The sequence below is a fragment of the Neospora caninum genome, chromosome V, assembly GCF_000208865.1.
Source record: "Neospora caninum Liverpool complete genome, chromosome V".
In the NCBI taxonomy this organism is placed as follows: Eukaryota; Apicomplexa; class Conoidasida; order Eucoccidiorida; family Sarcocystidae; genus Neospora; species Neospora caninum.
Genome location: NC_018391.1, coordinates 25,640 through 43,436, shown reverse-complemented (window position 1 = coordinate 43,436; position 17,797 = coordinate 25,640). Strand labels below are relative to the sequence as shown.

The 17,797-nt window shown below is 60.2% G+C and overlaps 2 protein-coding genes across 2 annotated transcripts; one reads left to right on the top strand and one right to left on the bottom strand.

The window, feature by feature from the left end:
- Positions 1-902: 902 nt before the first annotated feature.
- Positions 903-9,719, top strand: NCLIV_012260 (conserved hypothetical protein; the record flags this gene model as incomplete). Its single annotated transcript, XM_003881412.1, has 1 exon — positions 903-9,719. The coding sequence occupies one exon, from the start codon at positions 903-905 to the stop codon at positions 9,717-9,719; it is 8,817 nt and encodes a 2,938-aa protein (XP_003881461.1).
- Positions 9,720-10,687: 968 nt separating this feature from the next.
- Positions 10,688-13,915, bottom strand: NCLIV_012250 (conserved hypothetical protein; the record flags this gene model as incomplete). Its single annotated transcript, XM_003881411.1, has 6 exons — positions 10,688-10,773; positions 11,519-11,570; positions 12,022-12,157; positions 12,565-12,750; positions 13,124-13,437; positions 13,811-13,915. 6 exons carry the CDS (start codon positions 13,913-13,915, stop codon positions 10,688-10,690), a joined length of 879 nt encoding a protein of 292 aa, XP_003881460.1.
- Positions 13,916-17,797: the final 3,882 nt, after the last annotated feature.

Below are 17,797 nucleotides of genomic sequence, written 5' to 3'. Positions count from 1 at the left end.
GGGCTGGGGAGGACCTCGCGTGAACTGTTTTGCTTTCTTTGGCCTTTCCGGTGAAGAGCCTCACGTCTGCAGCCAGAAAGACCCGCAGAAGTCCACGCTTTGTCGGGGCATTCAGAGACTGGATGTCAAAGGGCGCCAACTTCTCGCCCAGTCGGCTGTCACACTTGACCGACTCTCTCCGCGAGTGAACACTGCACACTTTCGTTCCTCAGCTGTGTCCGGATCGTTGGAGGTTTTGTCCAACTGATTTGCATCTCCAATCGCGAGCGACCGGAGCGCTGTGGTCACCCGAAGCCGCCTTTTCTGCCTTGCTCGCCGTTCCCTCGCCTTCTCTCGCCGTTCCCTCGCCTTCTCTCGCCGTTCCCTCGCCTTCTCTCGCCGTTCCCTCGCCTTCTCTCGCCGTTCTCTCCGCTTCTGCGACTCTCAACCCTCAACGGGAAGACTCTCTAGGGCGCTGCGCGTTCGAACTCCAAACCCGTGGAGCCCTTCGCGGCGGCCTGGATCCTCAGAAAAGGCGGGGTCTGGCCGTCGCGCAGCTTCCCCTCTCTCTGCAGACAGCGGAGCGCCGCCAAAGAGAGCCCCAAGACTGGTACGTTTCTACCACGGGCCCTCTCCGGTTTTACGCAAGAAGAGGGGAACGTGATCGGATCGAACTGTATTTACCTCCCGACGGAACTTGGAGGCATGATCGCGGGTCAAATCCTGAGCATCGCGACAGGGACAGAATCGTCTTGCTCGCCGAGACTCGCCGGAAAGAAACCCTCTGAGAGAAACGCTCGGGGGCTGCCTGTCCCACTGGCCCAATGGCGAGGCGGTCCCCAGCAGCTTGGGGCGCATTTGCCCGTGCAAGGTTGAAAGTCGAGAAACGAGGGCGACGAGAAGATGCGCGACTCCGCCCGCCAATGGACTTGGGCCGAAGCCGGGAATCGCCGGCGCGGAGCCTTCGTCCGGAAGTGTTGGGCATCGACTGTGGCGGGCACAGGAACGGGTGTAAACACGAAGACCGCATACAGCGCGCAGGAACGGAAGTCGCGAGAGAGATTCTGTGCGCCCATCCGAGGCGCGAGTCGCTCAGCGAGTCTCCTGTCTTGTCCTCTGCGCTTCGGTCGCCCGTATTCTTCTTGGCTGCTTCCTTTTCCTCCTCCGCGCGCTCCGCCCCTCTTTCTCCTTCAACGGATTCCGCCACCCTCTCGCGCTCGCGCCTTACACCTCTCCTCCCTTCCCTTTCCTCTCCGCTCTCGCCTTCCGCGCCTCCGTGTTCTGAGCCTTCGTTTTCTGAGCCGTCGTGCTCTGAGCTGTCGCCTTCCGCGTATCTTTCGGAGGCTCCTCGTGCCTCTTCGGGTGCGTCGCTCTGCGTGGGAAAAGGTGTCTCTTTCTCTTCCGCAAATTCTCGCTCCCTGCGTTCCGCAAACAGAACATCCCATCAGCCTCCTTCACAGCGAAGGCTGCTTGCGGATTCCGACCGGCCGAGCCCCCGGGACAGCACGGGTGCACGCGGGACAGTGCCCGAAACGGCGCGGCGAGCGTCGCCCGCCGTCCCTTCCGGAGGGGATTTCTCTCCACCCCAGGTACGCGCCTCTCAGGACCGGTGCCCGCAGGAGACGCACAAACTCACCGGCGACTTGGGAGATGCCATCCGCGAAATCTACCGTTTGAGGGCTTCGATCTTTGCGCGTGCGTCCTGCGCCGTTCGCCACCGCTCAGGCCGACTGTCTCAGCGCGAGGCGATCTTTGGCTGTCTGCTTCACCGTGCGCAAGCTGTCACGAGTCTCCTCCTTCGACTTCGATCCGAGCTCCTCGAGGCGAGGGATCTCCACCTCGCTGCACGGCACGCCTCCTCCGCAAGCTCTTCCTCGTCGCCATCTTCCTCTGTCTCCGGCGGTCCCGGCCACTATTCATCTCTCTGTTCCCGCGAGGCGACCGCTCCCTCCTCACCGTCTTTCTCTTCGTCTTCTCCCTCCTCGTCGTCTTTCTCTTCTTCTTCTCCCTCCTCGTCGTCTTTCTCTTCGTCTTCTCCCTTTCTCCAGTCTCTGCCCAGCCAAGACGGTGAGGCCGCGGGGCAGTGTGTGACGGAGGCAGCTGGGAAAGGTTGTCTCTTGACCGCGCGGCAGTTGTGGAGCTATCTAGGCCGCGTCGGATCGATTTTGACGACTCTGGGGAAGTCTCTACCCCTGCCGCCGTCGGTCGATCTTGGCAGACCCCGCGTGTCGCCAGCCGAGTTCGAAGGAGACCTTCAGCGTCTCCTCTCGAGCATCGCCCACGTGCTCCCCACCCAAGAAGGCGCTCGCGACCGGAGCCGCTGGACAGAAGAGTCCCGAGAAACCGCAGGCGACCCTGTGGAGACGGAGACACCTAGCGAGCCTGTCTCCGTCTCGTCCCTAAGGAAGCGCAGCCCGGGGCACGATGGGCCCTCGCCCCACAGGGGGGAAGGGGAGACGGGGTGGAGCGACTCGGCGGTCGAAAGAGTCCCTCTCAGCGCGTGGCCTCTCGCCCGAGATCTCCACGGTCTCCTGCACGCCTACGCTTTGGCAGTCACTGCCGCTCTCTCGACTGCGGCGAGTTTGCCCATCCTCGACGCCGCCGATGAGTGGATCGTCGCGACTCTCCACAGCACAGCATGGTGTGTTCGTCTGTTTCCCTGTTTCCCTCCCGTCTCTTCGGTGCCTTCTGCGGCGCCGTTCGCCTCGCCCGCAGCCTGGGCGGGTGCGGTCGCTGCGCGCAGCTCTCTTCCGTCTTTCATGGCCTCTTCGTCGCTCTCCAGCGCTGTCCAGGCCTTCGCCTCGACTGCGCAAGGCAGTCTCCCGCCCCTCGTCTCCGCTGCTCAGGCGCGCATGCCACGACTTCGAGAGGCAGCGCTAATGGACCTTGCCTGGTCCGTGACCAGCCTGAAAGACTTGCTGTGTCCATCCGGAGGCACTGAACTCGCTCGCGACTCGCCCTCGGGCCTCCCCTTGTCGCTGGACGAAGACACGTACGGGGCCTGGGAAAGCGACCGTTTCCCCGACCAACAGGAGACTGCCCCTATCGCGCCCTCCAGCCGTCAACTGGCTGCGCCTTCCACGCCGGCGGCCTCGCCCGGACCTGCCTTCTCTCCTGACGCCTTCATGGACGCCATTGCCGAGCGAACGGCGGAAATCCCTGAGGGCGGTTCGCGTGCGTGGCCGGTCGCCCTTCTCCGAGCTGCATGCATCTTTTCTTCCTTTCCACCCTTGCTTTTTGCCCGATTTTCTCGGATGATTCTAAACCTAGACCCGGGCACGCCCTCGCGAGGAGTCCGCTCCGGCGCCTCGCCCCCACGGGAGGGTCCGCCGTCTCCCAGTTTCCCGTCTCCTGCTCCTGCTTCTTCCTCCTCGCCCTCGGGGGCGTCTTCTTTCTCGCCGTCTGCCGCGTCGGCGGCACCGTCGCTCGCTTCTGGAGCTTCGCCTGCCGAGAAGGAGCGCTTCCTCGCCGCCGCGTCTCCAGCGGCTCTCTCTGCGTTGCTATGGGCCTACGCGCGGTTCCTCACTGCTTCCAGCTGCGCACGTCGAGACGCTTCTTCGCCGTCCGCGTCTCTCCCCACCGATTCCGCCCAGTTCCACCGGGCTGCGTTCTACGCGGTCCTCGCGCACGCCCTCCAGAGTCTGCGGCGCCAGCCTGGGTGGCCTGCGGAGGCGTGCGGCTTCTCTCCGCTCCTGCCTGCGTCGCGTTTCCATCGACGCAGTCGCGACCAGGAGAGGGGAACCTCGGAAAAAGGGGAGCGGCCGAAGACACCCGGGAAAGCCGCGTGGGAAACCCGGTCGATCTGCACTGGCTGTTGGGCAGCGAGTCGCGTGCTCGAGGTCACGCCCGGCTCCGAGCAAGAAAACCGGCACCTCACCTTGGCGTTCCTCAAAGAAACTCTACACTTTTGCCTCCCGGCGTTTGTGGGGCCTGGAACCGCGCCGCAGGCTGGGGATCCGGTCCCAGACCCGAGCGCAGCTGGCCTGCCGTTTTCGCTTCTCGGCGGTTCCTTTTTGGACGTGATGAATCTGCTGGAGGCGAGCTATCGGTGCCGCTATATTTCCCTGCCTCTCTTGAACTTTGTCGTCGCAGGACTCACGCGGAAAGAGGCGACGTCGCGGCAAGTTCCCGACCGGACCGATCCGCCTCGCCGAACCTTCCCCGGGATCGCAGACGACACCCGCGCGTGGCCCGCGAAGCAAGCGGGCGTCTCCACCTCGAGGGAGATCTCGGCCGCGGTTGCCTTGTTTGTCATGCTCGCCCGGCATTCAACCTTTGCCGTCGAGCAGCGAGTGGACTCTCTGGTGCGCAGGCGAGCCTCACATGCCGCGCGCTCGGGAGACGCGGCTGTCTCCGCGACTGCCACGGGGCGGGAAAGCGCCAGTTTCTCCCGAGGCGCCTCTCAGGACGTTTCGCGGGAAGATCGAGGCGCAGCGTCGCTGAGGCGCCGCGGAACCGGGACAGGAGGCGAGGAAACGTCGCTGGGCGCAGGGGATCCGAATCCGGCCGCTGTCTCTGCCTCTGCGAGCGCGTGCGTGGGGGCGTCGTGGGAAGGCCAGCAAGCAGCTCCAGAGGGCGCCTTCGACGACGCAGCGACAGCGGAACGCGCTCTGGCGAAGCTCGCGGAGGGTCGCGGCGTCTTGGTGCGCATGGTTTTGAGGCAGTTTAACGAGGTGCGAGACAGCGAGATCTGCAACTTGGTCTGGGCGCTAGTCAACTCCCTCCGCGACGCCGCGACGGAGCCTTGTTTTGCGCCTCTGGGCGGAAGCGGAGCGCAGACGCCAGCATTCGATCGGGAAGAAGAGCGAGACGCTCGCGCGGCGCACGCGGGAGCAGAGACGCCGCGGGACCGCGGAAGCAGCCCGAGTGGCAGTCGGCCGGGGCGCGTGGGCCCCCGGACAGCCAAGACGAACGAAGGGGAGTTGCTGGAGCGGATCTTGGCCAGGATGCGCGTTCCGGACTTCGAATGTCCTCCCGCGCACATCTCGCGACTCGCGTGGACGCTGACGCGGCCGGAACTCCTCGAGACTGCGGAGCACGCGGGGATTCCTCAAGAAGTCGTCAGTCAGCTGCTGGACAAAGTGCTCGCACGTGTGCTGGCGTCGGCGAACGCGGAGGCGCCCCGAAAGGCTAGAGGACAACTCAGGTGGCCCGTGCAGGAGAGCGGCGCGGTCAGCAGACCGCAAGAGACGCTGGACGAACCCAGGCAGCCTGGGCCGCTGCTGTCGCGCTTGGGGGTCGAGCGTCTGTGCAGCATCCTCGTGTCTTATCCCTCGTTCAAACACGCGAATGAGGACGTGAAGAGCCGGTTCGTGAGCACTGCGATCGACGAGCTCTGTGACCTCTTCTGCATGCAGGCGTCTCAAGCCGCCCTCGCGACGCCGGCGCTGTCTCGGCTTATCGACGAGGCTTTGAAAATGGAGACACTCGCCGGCGTCGTCTGGGCCTTGAATGTGCTCAACAGACGCCACACGCTCCTCGTCGCCCTCGTGACAGACCACGTGACTGCGCGGTTGCTCCAACACAGCGAAGGCCACTGGGGCGGCGCGGCGGTCGAGAGGCGTCGAGAGGATCTGGACAGTATCGGGGAGCCGGACAGCGCGAGGCAGCGAGCGAAGGGTGGCGGGGAACGACGCGCGCGGGTCGCGGAGGCGTCTTGGAGCCCGATGGGCACGCGTCAGCTGTCTCCCGGCCGAGGCGGTGCCGAAACCCCATGCTTTCTCTCGGCGGAACCGGCCAGCGCTGCGCTGTCGAATTCAACTGCCCTCGTGCGGTTTCCGCGGCTTCTGATGACGTACCTTACTGCGTGTTCCAAACTTCGCTGTGATCTGCCTCCCTCCTTCTTCGAGGCCTGTTCGCGCTACGTGGCAAGCCTCGCGAGCTTCGTCGAAGAACTGGCTGTGAATGGGGACCGCACTCGACGCCATTCTCCAGTCGTGTCTGCACGTCCTGGCGGTTCGCCGCGGCCTGCCGAAGGCACGAGAGGCTCGGCGGGAAGGGAAGAAACGACAGTGCGGACTCTGACGCGAAACCCTCTAAGCAGGGAAGATGCATGCACTGCACTGAAAGCTCAAGAAATCATGGCGAAAGAAGGCTGGCCTCTCTGGACCTGCGCCAATCTGCTGTCGGCGTGCACGGCCTGCGGGTGCACGGACCGTCGCTTTCTGCAGCCACTCACCCGTCTCCTGTCTCTCGCGCTCCTGGGGAAGGTCTGCCTCTGCACTGAGGGGCAAGACCGACAGTGCGGCGGGGAAACGCGGAACACCCAGTGTCGAGACACAGAAGAGACGAGGCCGCCTGCGGCTTCTCTCGGCGTCGGCGCGTCGGCCCTCCACCCCCTCCTCGCCTCCAGTGTGTCGCCGCCGCTGCCGGTCGCGAGCAAATCCGCGACAGGAGAAAAAGAGGGCGCGCCGTCCCCGCCTTTGGACGCTCTCCCGAGCAACGCCGGCGGTGCGCTCCTCCCTGTGGTTCTCGCCTCAATCGTCCCAGACGTCCAGCGTTCTGTGGCGCTGCTTCTCGCCGCGTTTTCTCGTGCCGGGTTCACTGCGGGCAACCCCCTGTATCCTGTGCTGCTGGCCTCCGCCGCGGCGTTGACTAGGAAAGAACTGGTCGCTGCCAAACTGTGTGACGAAGGAGCAGAAACAGAGAAAAGGGACATCCGGTCCGTCCTCTTGGAGCTCGCGGAAGGCCAGAGTCTCGATGCCCCAGCGAATTGCTTGTCGGCGAGTTGGAACACGAGCGTGTACACGAGCTTTCTCGATTTCGTGTTTCAGAACTTCACGTCGCCGCAGCGGTCTTCTCAGACGCCGTCTCTGTCTCCTGCCGCCCCGGCGGGTCTCTGCTCTTCTCCCTTTCTCCTCGCCTCCGCGCCGAGTCGCCTGCCTGCGCACACGTCTGAGTCGCCTCAATTGGAGCGGGGGCCTTCTGCCCTCTTCCCCCCCGGCTCGGCGTCCACCGCCCCGATTGCGTCTTCGCTGGCCGCCGTGGAAACCGCATGCGTCGCGGTCGCGGCGTCTCTTGGAATTTCGCCGAGCGTCCTGGAAGTGTGGCGATTTCTCGGACCGCTGTCGACGATGCCAATCCAGTCGACGCTTCAACGTCGGGCGCGCTGGGCGCTCCAGGCTGTCCTCGATCCCTACCAAGTCGAAATATTTGAAGAGCTGCTTCTGCCTCCGCCTCTGAGTGCATTTGTGGATCTTCTCCTCGTCCACAAGGCGTCTCAGCGCGCTCTCGCCGTCGAGGTCGATGGCCCGTCCCATTTCCTCTCGTGGCTCCAGCGCGACCCCCCCCCCGCGGGGACGGGGGCTGCACGGGAGAACGAACGCATGGCCGAACACAGACGCGAAGACGCGAGGGGAAAAGGCGACGCAGCGGAACAGAGGTCGAGCATCACATGCCTCGCCAGCGGGCCGCCATCCTACCAAGCTCACATGCGCATGTCGGACCTTGTGGACAGGGAGACAGGCGCGACACTCACCGGCCGTCTCGAGGAATTCCCCACCCCAGAGTGGACAGCCGAGGAAGTCTACTGCGCGGGTGACTGCGACGTGGTGGTCCCCGTCAGATATATCTGCGACGGGAAAACGCGGCAGAAGCGACTCCGACTCGAGCGCGCCGGTGTCGCTTGTCTGCACTTGCCTTTTTTCCGTTTCCCGCCTTGGCAAACCTCGGCGTCGCTGGCCGCCTTCCTCCGTTCCACGCTCCCTCGTAACTGGCTCCGAGCGGGCCAGCAGCCTCTCGCTCGGTTCAAGGAACCGGACTGGGAAGATCCGGCGGCCTACGCTGCGGGCACTGTCAAGTGCGTGGAGCTCTTGGCGCGGGGCGCCTCTGAGGAAGAAGCAGCGGCTTTTCGGCGCACGTCGGGTGGGAAGCACGTGCGCTCCGAGGGTGAAGAAAAGCCCCGTTTCGCCCAGGACGGAGAGACCCCGAGAGCAGCCGAGCACGTGGAGGCCGCGGACAGAGAGATGGAGGAAACGCGTTTCCAAGGACTCGAAAGAAAGCAACGCGGCAGAGAAACACACAGTTCCCCCTCTCTCTTTCAGACTGCTCACGGGTCTGCACTGTCGCACCGCCCCCGCGACGCGCGGACTCCTGAAGGTCTGGAAAACGCTCCTCGCGCCAGGCTTCTCTCGTCCACTGCGCGCCAGCGAACGGGGAGCGAGGCATCGCGTCAGGATGCACGAGAGACACCGGTCAGTTCTCGAGCCTCTGGGTGCATGCCTTCGCCGTCTCGGCCACGGTGGCTTTGGGGCGAGGAAACGCGAGAGCGGGAGGCTCAGACAGCCGGCGCTCCGGAGGGCGATAAATCGGGTTCTGGTCCCCGGCTGAGATACATCGAGGACTCCGAGGAAGACGGGGACGCAGAAGGCGCGACGGAGCCTCGAGAAGGCCATCACTTGTGCGGCCTCACGAGTGAGCAGCAGGCGTTCCTTCTGAAACAGGCAGTGCGGTCGTTCGTTTCCCCATTGGAGGAGAAGCGAGCGAAGCTTGCGTCTCCTGCCACGGAGGTCTCTCGCGCCGACTCCGGAACTGCTTCCCTTTCTAGCCTCTCAGAGAACGGCAGCCCGCCGCCGGAGTCGGCCTCAGTTGCGCTGCCAGCGGGGCCGGAGGAAAGCGTCGACGCCTCCGTTCTTCAGCGGGCTCTGTGCCTTCAGAAGAAGCTCGAGGCGTGTGTCTCGCGGCCGCAGCGTCTTCCGATCCATCTGCAGTGGCTGCATGCCCTGGCGACAGAGCGGCAGTTCCATTTGGAGCGCCTGGGGTACCCGCAGCCTCAACTGCGGCTCTGCATGCACCGTGGAAAGGATGAACGGAAAGGCGTCTTTCACGAGCGAGCCGGCGAGCCCACCACAAACCGACCACGAGCAGGTCAGAGCGAAGGCACGCGCGATCCTGCGAGCGCTGGCGGACGCGATGAAAGTCCCCTGCGGGTGGCTGACTCGCCGGGGAGCGGACCGGCTTGTGGAGGGGACGAGCGCGGCGGTTCAAGGCCTGCGAGAGACGCCCCTTCCCCTGCCTCGGCGCCGTCGTGGTCGCTGTCTCCTTCGTATCTGCTTCTCACGCACCAGCCTATGATCTACGCCGTGCTGTCTTTGACCGACCCGCGTTTGTGGCTTCTCGCCGCCTGTCCCCCCAACCAGGCGCCTGCCTTTCACTTTCTCCACCTTGTAGACTCGGCCTCCGTCCGTGCGTCTTCCCGTCGTGCCGGCGCCGTCTCACACGAAGGCAAACAGACAAAGCTCCCGAGGCAAGGCGGGAAAAACGCGAAGCGGTCGTTTGGCGGCGCGTCTCACTTTGTGTCCGACGGCCGGCTCGCCGGCGTCCTGGTGGGCCAGACTCTGCATGCGGGGCGGTTTGGCCATCGGCGCGTTGCGGAAGTTCTGGCGGGCTGGGCGACAGGCAAACTTGAAAGTGCCGCGCAAAACGTCCTGCTGTATCCACTTGAAGTGCTTCCTTGTCACCACCCGCGAGCGCCATTCAAAGCCATCGCTGACGACAGGCTTCGCGTCTGGCTGCAGCTGCTCACCCCGGTCCAGTGCGGTGAAGGCTACGGTGCACGGACAGAAGACTTTTCCTTGGCAGCGAAAGATGAACGGGCGAAGGAAGAGGATCTGAGTTCCCGAGAAAGAAGCCTCCGCGCTAGATTGCTCCTACCGCCCCCTAGGCAACCGCAGGCGTGGGACGCGGAAGAAACGGAGGGCAGGATCTCCCCCAGTCTGGAAACTGAGCGCGCTCCAGCTTGAAGACCATTCCTGCCTGTTCCCCTCTGCGTGTGGGGCGCTGCGCAAACGATTGGCTTGGAGAGGCGAATATAGTTCTAGGGTTTTGCCGTGTGTAGTCGGATATGAAGAGCTTTCGCCTAGGCGTTGTTTTTTATCACAACCATGCAAGTCTGTTGCCCCAGAAGAGGCTGGCGTCAGAGCAGAGAACTTGCTCTCTTCCGTGGTCTCGAGGCATGGTGACGGGTGATCAAAGAGTAATCGTAATTTTGGTGCTGCAGGCTCCTTTTTCGCCCCGAACAACAGCTCAGCAGAGTCTCGGGCAACCAGTTAGGTTCTGAGTTCGGTTGCGTGTCCGTGCTGAGGCAAGAAACGAATTGGGTAAACGGTTCGGGAGATACTGAGATCGTCTCGTGCATGCTTAGCTACCAAAAGAGAAACGCGTCGCGGCTGGCCAGATGCTTGGTACGAACCTCCTGCACTCCTCTCTGGTGTCTGTAAACTCTGCGCGAGGTGCGCCGCATTTCACTCCTCCCCCTCGCCGATGGCAGTGTGGCAGCGAAACGCTCGCGAGGCAGAACGCGGGGAGGATCGAAACGGGGAACACCAGCGCAGAGGCCTCTACTTTCACTCCCCGAGGCGCATGCGAGTGGCTGGTTACGTTAAAGTGTTCTCGGGTGTGTGTTTATGGTGGGCCGCTTTCTCAAACGAGAACTGCTCTTCGCTGAAAATGTGCAGCCGCTTTCACACTCCCCAACGAGGCGGTCAGTGATGTCTCAAAGGAAAATAATCGGCGCGAGGCAGCACGTAAACCCGATTCCGCCCAGGAGTCACCGAGCCAAAACAGGATCCAACAGTCCAGCAGATAAACGAGACCCGAGACAGAAGAGAGCAGCGGGAAATAAGACAGCGGATCGATGCGAGGCAAGGACGAAACACGTGACCTCGAGGACGAAGCTTTTTGAACGGTGGTTTTGCATTCGCGCTTCGCTTCAGCCCTTTTTCTGATCCAGGGCCGCCTTGATTTTGCCCTTCAGAAACTTCGCCTGACTGCCGTTGATAAAGATTAGCTGCCCGCCTGTGCGTACACACAAACCGGAAACCGTACGAGAACCTCATAGCTACGTCTGCACGTGGCCACATGTCGAAACAGCCCGTTTCCGGCCTGGTGAGACTCGGGCCGGGTCAACCAAATTTCCCTCGCTAAGCACTCCGGAAAGCTCAGGCCGCGTTCTGAACATGGAAGGGGGCTGGTACCTACCAGTTTTGAAAATGGGAGTCCCACAAGCATGGAAGCCAGCCTTTGCACCCAGTCACAGCTGCATTTGCTGACTGTGAAAGTCGACAGAAAGCAGCCCCCAGCATGTCTTCAGCCACTCGTGCGTTATGTGATGAGACAGAGTGGCCAATCGGAGGGCACCGAAACACACGCAGCACGAGAAGACCTGAATAGATGCCTACAGACGAACAAATGGTTCTTTCATGCGCGTTTGAAGACCCACTATTGAGAAATTCGCACGTCCGTATGAACGCATGCAACAAAAACGGGATTATACACTTATGCACTGACGCGTTTTTCTCACATACAAAGTTCATCTTTCTACCCTGAACGAGACACAGCCGACAGTTGTTCGGCTAGAACACGGAGACGTGTCGTTTTCCACAGCGACGCCTTCGTGGCGCCCTTAGGGCGCGAGACACCACACTAGCGTACAACTTCTGCAAATCTGTCGGATGCATTTTCGCAGTCGGGCAGCTTCTGGACGCGGTGTGCCCCCAACTGGGGACTGCATGCAGTCGTGCAGGGTAACACTCGGACCTACCGGGAAGCAGAAAGTGGAGGACGAGAAGAATCAGGTCAGGCCGACTCAACAACTGGAGAACCAAGGAACAGGCATGGAACGAAGCAGGTCTCACGACTGTCTGCTAGCTCCAGGAACTTGGAAAGTCTCTCCGGGCAACAGACTGTCTATACAAGATCAGGGCCGAACGCGCGAGAGGCATCGCAAGATCAGACACAGCGCGCCGCGCACGTCTATGGCTCAGCTGCTTCCCCAGGTGAACGTGGTCTCGCCCTTGACTTCTGATCCATTCACCTCATTCACTGTGAAGGCACCAACTGCTAAGATCTTCTACGGTCGTCGACAGTGTCGCTGCCAAACGACGGTGCCTTTCATGGCGTCACCTTCACAGGAACAGCCGCCTTGGAAACAGTCCTTTACCAATCTGTACACGCGCATCCTTCTACACGAATAGGTGCAATTCGACAAGGCTGCATGGCAGGCGAACGGGTCACGAAAGTACCACAAGTTCGCACAGGTCGTACCTGTTGAGCAAAGAGCTGAGTCGAGATGATCTTATCGCTGGCGAAGCTCTCGGCAAGGCAATGGATAAACAGAGTGAGGAAATTCGCGCCAAGCAGAATATTATCCACCGCGCCACAAATCAGAGCGTAGCTTATGCTGGAATCCAGACACACGGGGGCGCAAAACCGAAAGGAACACTCAAACTCGCAGACTGAGGATTTGGGAAGACGGAAGCGCGAAGTGTGTCGCTAGGTTTCCCCACACAGCCAAGACACCCGTCTCTCCATCGTTCCGTTGTTCTACCACTGCCGCCTTCCCTCCACATGTTCCGACGTCGGCGATGGGTCCGAACAGACAACGCAACGCAGGCAAACGCACCTTCGTGCTTCAAATGTCTCTGTCTTGCGTGCCGTCTTCTCCCTCTCGCGGTCGGGACCTTTCCAGGTGCTGTCGGTCCCGCTAGTCTGGGGGTTCGCGTGGGATTTCTGTGTTCCCTCACTGGTGCTTCTGGTTTCGGCTATTCGGCGTTCTTTTCTGGTGACGGGGATCTCTGGTTGTCTCACCTCTCGACGTGCTTCCAGACCACGACCTTTGGCGACGCGAAGAGCGAAGAGCGCTGAAGGAGCAGAACGCCTTCCATCACTTCCGCAGCCGCGATGTTCGCTGCAGTCACGGCGGCTTCTCGTCTTTTCGCAGCAGCCTCTGCCGCCTCAAGGGCCGAAGGCTCTGGACCGCCTCGAGGTTTTCGGCTGTGGGCGACGCGGGAGGAATATGTAGGGAGGCAACGCACACAGAAGAGCGCAGGACGGGCGTCTGAGATGCGGAACCGTCCAAGCCCCGCGGAGAGGAGCTGAACACGGCCGCGGCAGAATCCGAGCTACACGGAGAGGGAAATGTGCGCAGGACACGAAAGGAAAAAACACCGCGCGTTCGCTTGCGAGAGTGCTGAGGTCCTCCGAAGGTAGAGAGGGACAGTGCTGCTTCAACGTGCAACAAGGGGAAAAAAACGAACAAACCGGTCACCCGGCGTTCGGTTTCTCTCGCTGGAAAAAAGAGAAAGTTTGCTGCGGCAGGGTTCGTGCACTGTGCGCCACAGTTTGCTGTTCCGCTGCAGCCACTCACCGAAATCCCGCGCCCCCGCCTCCGGCTGTACGGACGCCTCCAGGAGCGCTCATACTCTCGGCTTCCGCTGCCTTTCCAGCTGTCCCTGCAGCGCCGTTTCCGGCGGGGTGATGCGGGGCGTCGAGCCACGAACGGCTCCCCGCTCCTGCTCCGGTGAGCCGCTTTCCTCCATAGGGATTAATGGTTAACGAGGAAGAACCTGTAGAAGCTGTTGAGGACGGTGGAGCGGGGGGCGAGGGGGTACACGCCAAGAGAACGTCTCGAGTGCATTGCACCTGAAAAAGGTGGTCCTCGACCACGCGCCGAATGACAGCCTGAGACAAAAAACACCACAAGCGCGCCTAACGCCAACGGCACTCGATAGTGTGCGCATGCGGCGCAAAGGGGCTGCGCGGGCGAATTTCTGACAACGGGTACGCGCAGGTGAGGCCCGAAGGTTTGGGTCGGTTTACATAGTGCTATTCACGAACGCACCCGAGAAGCGAGACTTGTCTAGGGGCAGAACACGACTGAACAGGGGAAGCTGCTGCAGACAGGCGAGTCGACGGCCGAGAAACGGTCTTCCGTTGTAAACATACACTCCGCATCTTGGAGGTTGTGGCGAAGAATGGGTCAGCACGGTTGGCGGCGATCCCAGTTGGGTGAGTCAGACACGCGTGGTAACGAAAGACGTTTCCGGTCGCTCACCTGTTCCCGCTTTCGCATTTGCTCGTCGTTTCCTTCGGGAGTATAAAACGACGAGAACAGTGGCACGGAGCCCTCAGTCGCGAAGATCACAATTCCGTACACCATGGCGGATCTACGGCGACGGGTCTTCGTGGCAAGACCATGGTCGGAAGGATAGAAGCTGCTTTCAGAACCACGCACACACGTCGGTGCGCAGGCGAAAAAGGGAATCGCGCCTTTGAGGGGTTCAGCTGTGGTTGTAAAGTTAAAAGGCGACAGGCTCTAACAGAGAACCGCCGCACGGGTGACAAAAACATGGGTGTCTCAGAAAAGCACCCCAGGGACTCTTTTTCCCCACAGGCAGTCTGGCCAGGAGGGGTCGGAAATGGAAAATGCACAGGGCTTCGGCTCCTCTCGGATGATGAACGGAGCATGAGGCACACGAACGGATGACCCCAAAAACGCGCGGGGCGGCAGCTCGAGCCCCGTCTCCCCTTCTTAGACAATGAAAGTTCACAGGTGTAACTTGGCGAATACCGCTCAAACGTTGTTCAGAAAGAAGCACCAGAAGGACTAACACCTCCTCTGTGTGTCGGTCTGAAAATGGGACGAAACGGGACGAGCACGGTGCGGAAACAAACGGCCGTCTGGGCAGCCCGTACCGTCATTCAGCGGGCACGGCGAGGGGGGGAAGACGGAAGCAGTTCCTGCACAAAGTGCTGAATGCAGTGGAGTTCCGTCCATTTTATTCGCACCGTCGCCGGGAATAAATCGTCCGTTTGGCTGGAGTGGGAGGAAGAGAACTCTTAGGCTCTGTACGAACGAATTGCAGCATCTTTGCAAGCGTGCCTTACACTCCACTCCGTGCACAGCTTTGCACGCCTCAAGAGAGATTGTCGCTGCTTACCAACTTAGTATTTTTGTGTTCCACATTATCAACAAAAGTGAGATACGGAAAACACGGTTGAACGGTTTCCAAGTGACAGAAGAAACTGGCGAGTTGGTGAGGTCCCTCCATCCAGTTTTGTGCCGGACACCAAAATCATGCCATTCACGCTAGACACACAGAGACAGCGCTGGGAGAGCTGCTGGAGCAAAGTTCCACCAAACGGACCGGGCGGAGAGCCTTCTGAAGGGTCTCGGTCTTGTCCATCGGCGGTTTCGACGGACGAGATTTAAAAGTACCTGAAAACGCACGGATATTTCTCAGCCCGAGTTTATTCGTGGTCCAGAGGAGTTTGGTGTCTGTGGGCGTTCTGCGCACGGGAAAGCGAAGCGAGTCGCGCGGTGTTCCCGAATGATGCCAACTTGCCGATTCAACAACCGGAACTCGCACCAAACCGCCCCCACGGGATTAAAGGTTTCTAAGCATGTGGCACGCAACCGTACAATAGCTTTTTTCGCGCGAATCTGAGCCGCCTTCCGGTAGGGAGGAGATCCGAAGGGAGACGTCTCTGTGTCTCCACGGGATCAGACCACCTAAGCTCGCCCTTCCGAAACACGAGCGGCTGCGTCATCGTTGCGTAACCGATACCCGACGCGTAATCTTGGTTTATCTGGTCGGTACACACAGACAACAACCATGCACTTTTCCGTCGTTTGCTCATGTTTTGTCTTCGCGAACGTGGTGTGCAAATGCTAGCACGCTGCCGCAGTACTGCAGAGTAGTGTGTCTGCGCCGTACACAGCGGCAAACATATCGGAAGGTACCGAGTGCCCCTGTCAAAAATTTCTTTCCTGTTGCTGAATTTTTCCCAGTTGGGAGGAAAGAGAGCCGCTGAGATTACACAATTGCGTCCCGGTGTGGCCTTTGCGCTCGCCCTTCGCTGTCTCGTTAACGTTAGTCGTGGAAGGATTCCTTCCAGTCACAGAGACGGACCCACCAGCACTTCGGAAAACCTGAAGACCCCGAAACGCTACAGCCCTAATGTACATCTCAGCGCTCAGGACGTGCAAAACACGCACTTTACTTTGGCCGCCTACACTTTGTGTGGTCCCACGGCGGTGATTTTTCGTTGATACAACACCAGCTTAAGCAAACATCGGTGCAACTGGAGTTTATGGCGCCTCTTGGCTTCTCCGTTGATTGTGGGTCTGGAAATCCACGTTATTCCCGCGGAGAGCATCGGGGCTGAAGTACTCTGTATAGCCTGGACCGTGACAACATAACGGAAGCGTGACAGCACCGTGAGGCTGGTCTGGGACTGCCTGTGGCGCTTCGTAGCATGTCGTCAATTTCATAGAGGCTCACCTCTTTCATCAGTGAACCCTAAAACACAACTTGCTGCGGAAACCGTCTCTAGGTGCGACAGACGTCACAGCATTAACGTTTGGCCGGCATCGAATGGACATGGCAATAATGCCGCAGTCCGTATGCTCGATTGGAGCTGGGCAGGCGCTGATACGAGAATCGCTGTTTTTCAGGATCTGGGAGGAAGCGGTTGCATTTGACAGAGATAAACATAGAACAGTCAAAAGAACCGTACAACGACTGATCCACATCGTGGTTCGTGCCACTTTGGCCGCGTGGGTGAACCTGGAAACCAAATACGTCTCCTGAAGAAGTCTGGTAGCTCCTCTCTCTTCCCGTTACCTATTAATTGTCACCACTGACTCGGAAAGAAGCATGTGCCACAAGACTGTGACGCCAGAGGGTCGCACTGCCCAGCAAAGATTTGCAAGTGAAGCTTGCCACCATGTACCTCGCACGCTTGCGACCCCACCGTGCGGTCTGAGTTCTTATCCCACGGGCACACGTCTGCCTCGTATGTGCTGCAACAGCGGGAATATTCGACTACATCCCATGGATATGTGGCAGTCGTGTCAGCAGCGCAACGGATAACCCCCGCAGCACGGGGGCTACTCGCGGCAAACTACGGTCGCAACAGGTAAACTGGCGAAGAAACTTCATGTTATAGACCTTATACTTTTAAACTAACAACAAACTGAAGCAGAAGTGAAACGTGCACCGCCTGCTGGGGGAAATTGTAGACCTTTGCAGACGTTCGGTGTCGCCGTTGAGAGTTTGCACTGTTTTCTGTGGACACCAGGCGCTGGCTGAGTCGGCTAGGCACGTGGTGAGAGGAAGAACCACCTAATGCTGCGGTAAAGTGCACTGCGCGCAACCAGGCAAACACAGCTGCTGTGAGGCGACATACTCTAGGTATGCGATCATGTCCTTCGGTCCTTGAATGGAATGTTCGCAAACTTTAGGCACCCGAAACCGTTGATAACTTGTTGTCCAGAGGGACGAATGCAAAAATAGGAAACGACCGGCGAGTATTCAGGTGATAAAGTGCAGCAAAAGTTTGCTGAAGAACGAAACACTGTAAGCATGGTAGAACGACGACAAAGGGGGAGCTCGGCTGTCCCTCTCACATCTTAGTGTTGGGGCCTAGCGGCTGGGACATGCTGACCCACGATGCTGGGATACACCCCTGCAGAAGAACTAAACATGGGCGAGTTGCAGACGGCTCTTTCACTTTTTGTTACATGGCAACGTTATTCGGAACTTGAGGTGGCTTACTTTTCTGAACCGGAGCTCCTGAGTTCTCGCTGCGGCCTCATCGTGCTTTTAGCCCGGTACGCTGGTTGCATGCGCTCTTGACCCCGACAGCTTGCCCGGTAAAATGTCAATATAATCGGGACACAGAAGCCAACCATTCTTCTTTACTTTCGGAGCGTCCGCTCCGCTTTGCTTCTTCTTCGTGTCTGCAAAGTTGTGTTCTCCACTGGTTCGTTGTCTTCCCGTGGTTAGTGGAAGATGCCTTTTGGGTTATCGTAGCGACTCACCAGCAACTTTGCGCTGGGGCCCATACTCGCCTATCATCCCTCCTTCCACAGGTATATCTCTTCTTTGCCGGACATTACGTCAGTCTGGATCTCTTTTGAGCTCCACACCGGTCAATCTTCGTCTTCCCGCCCCTTCTTCGGTCTTCCTTTCATCACCCAAACGATCCGTGTCTACTGGGAGAATCCAGGGTTCGAACCCCACCCCCCCCCCCCCAA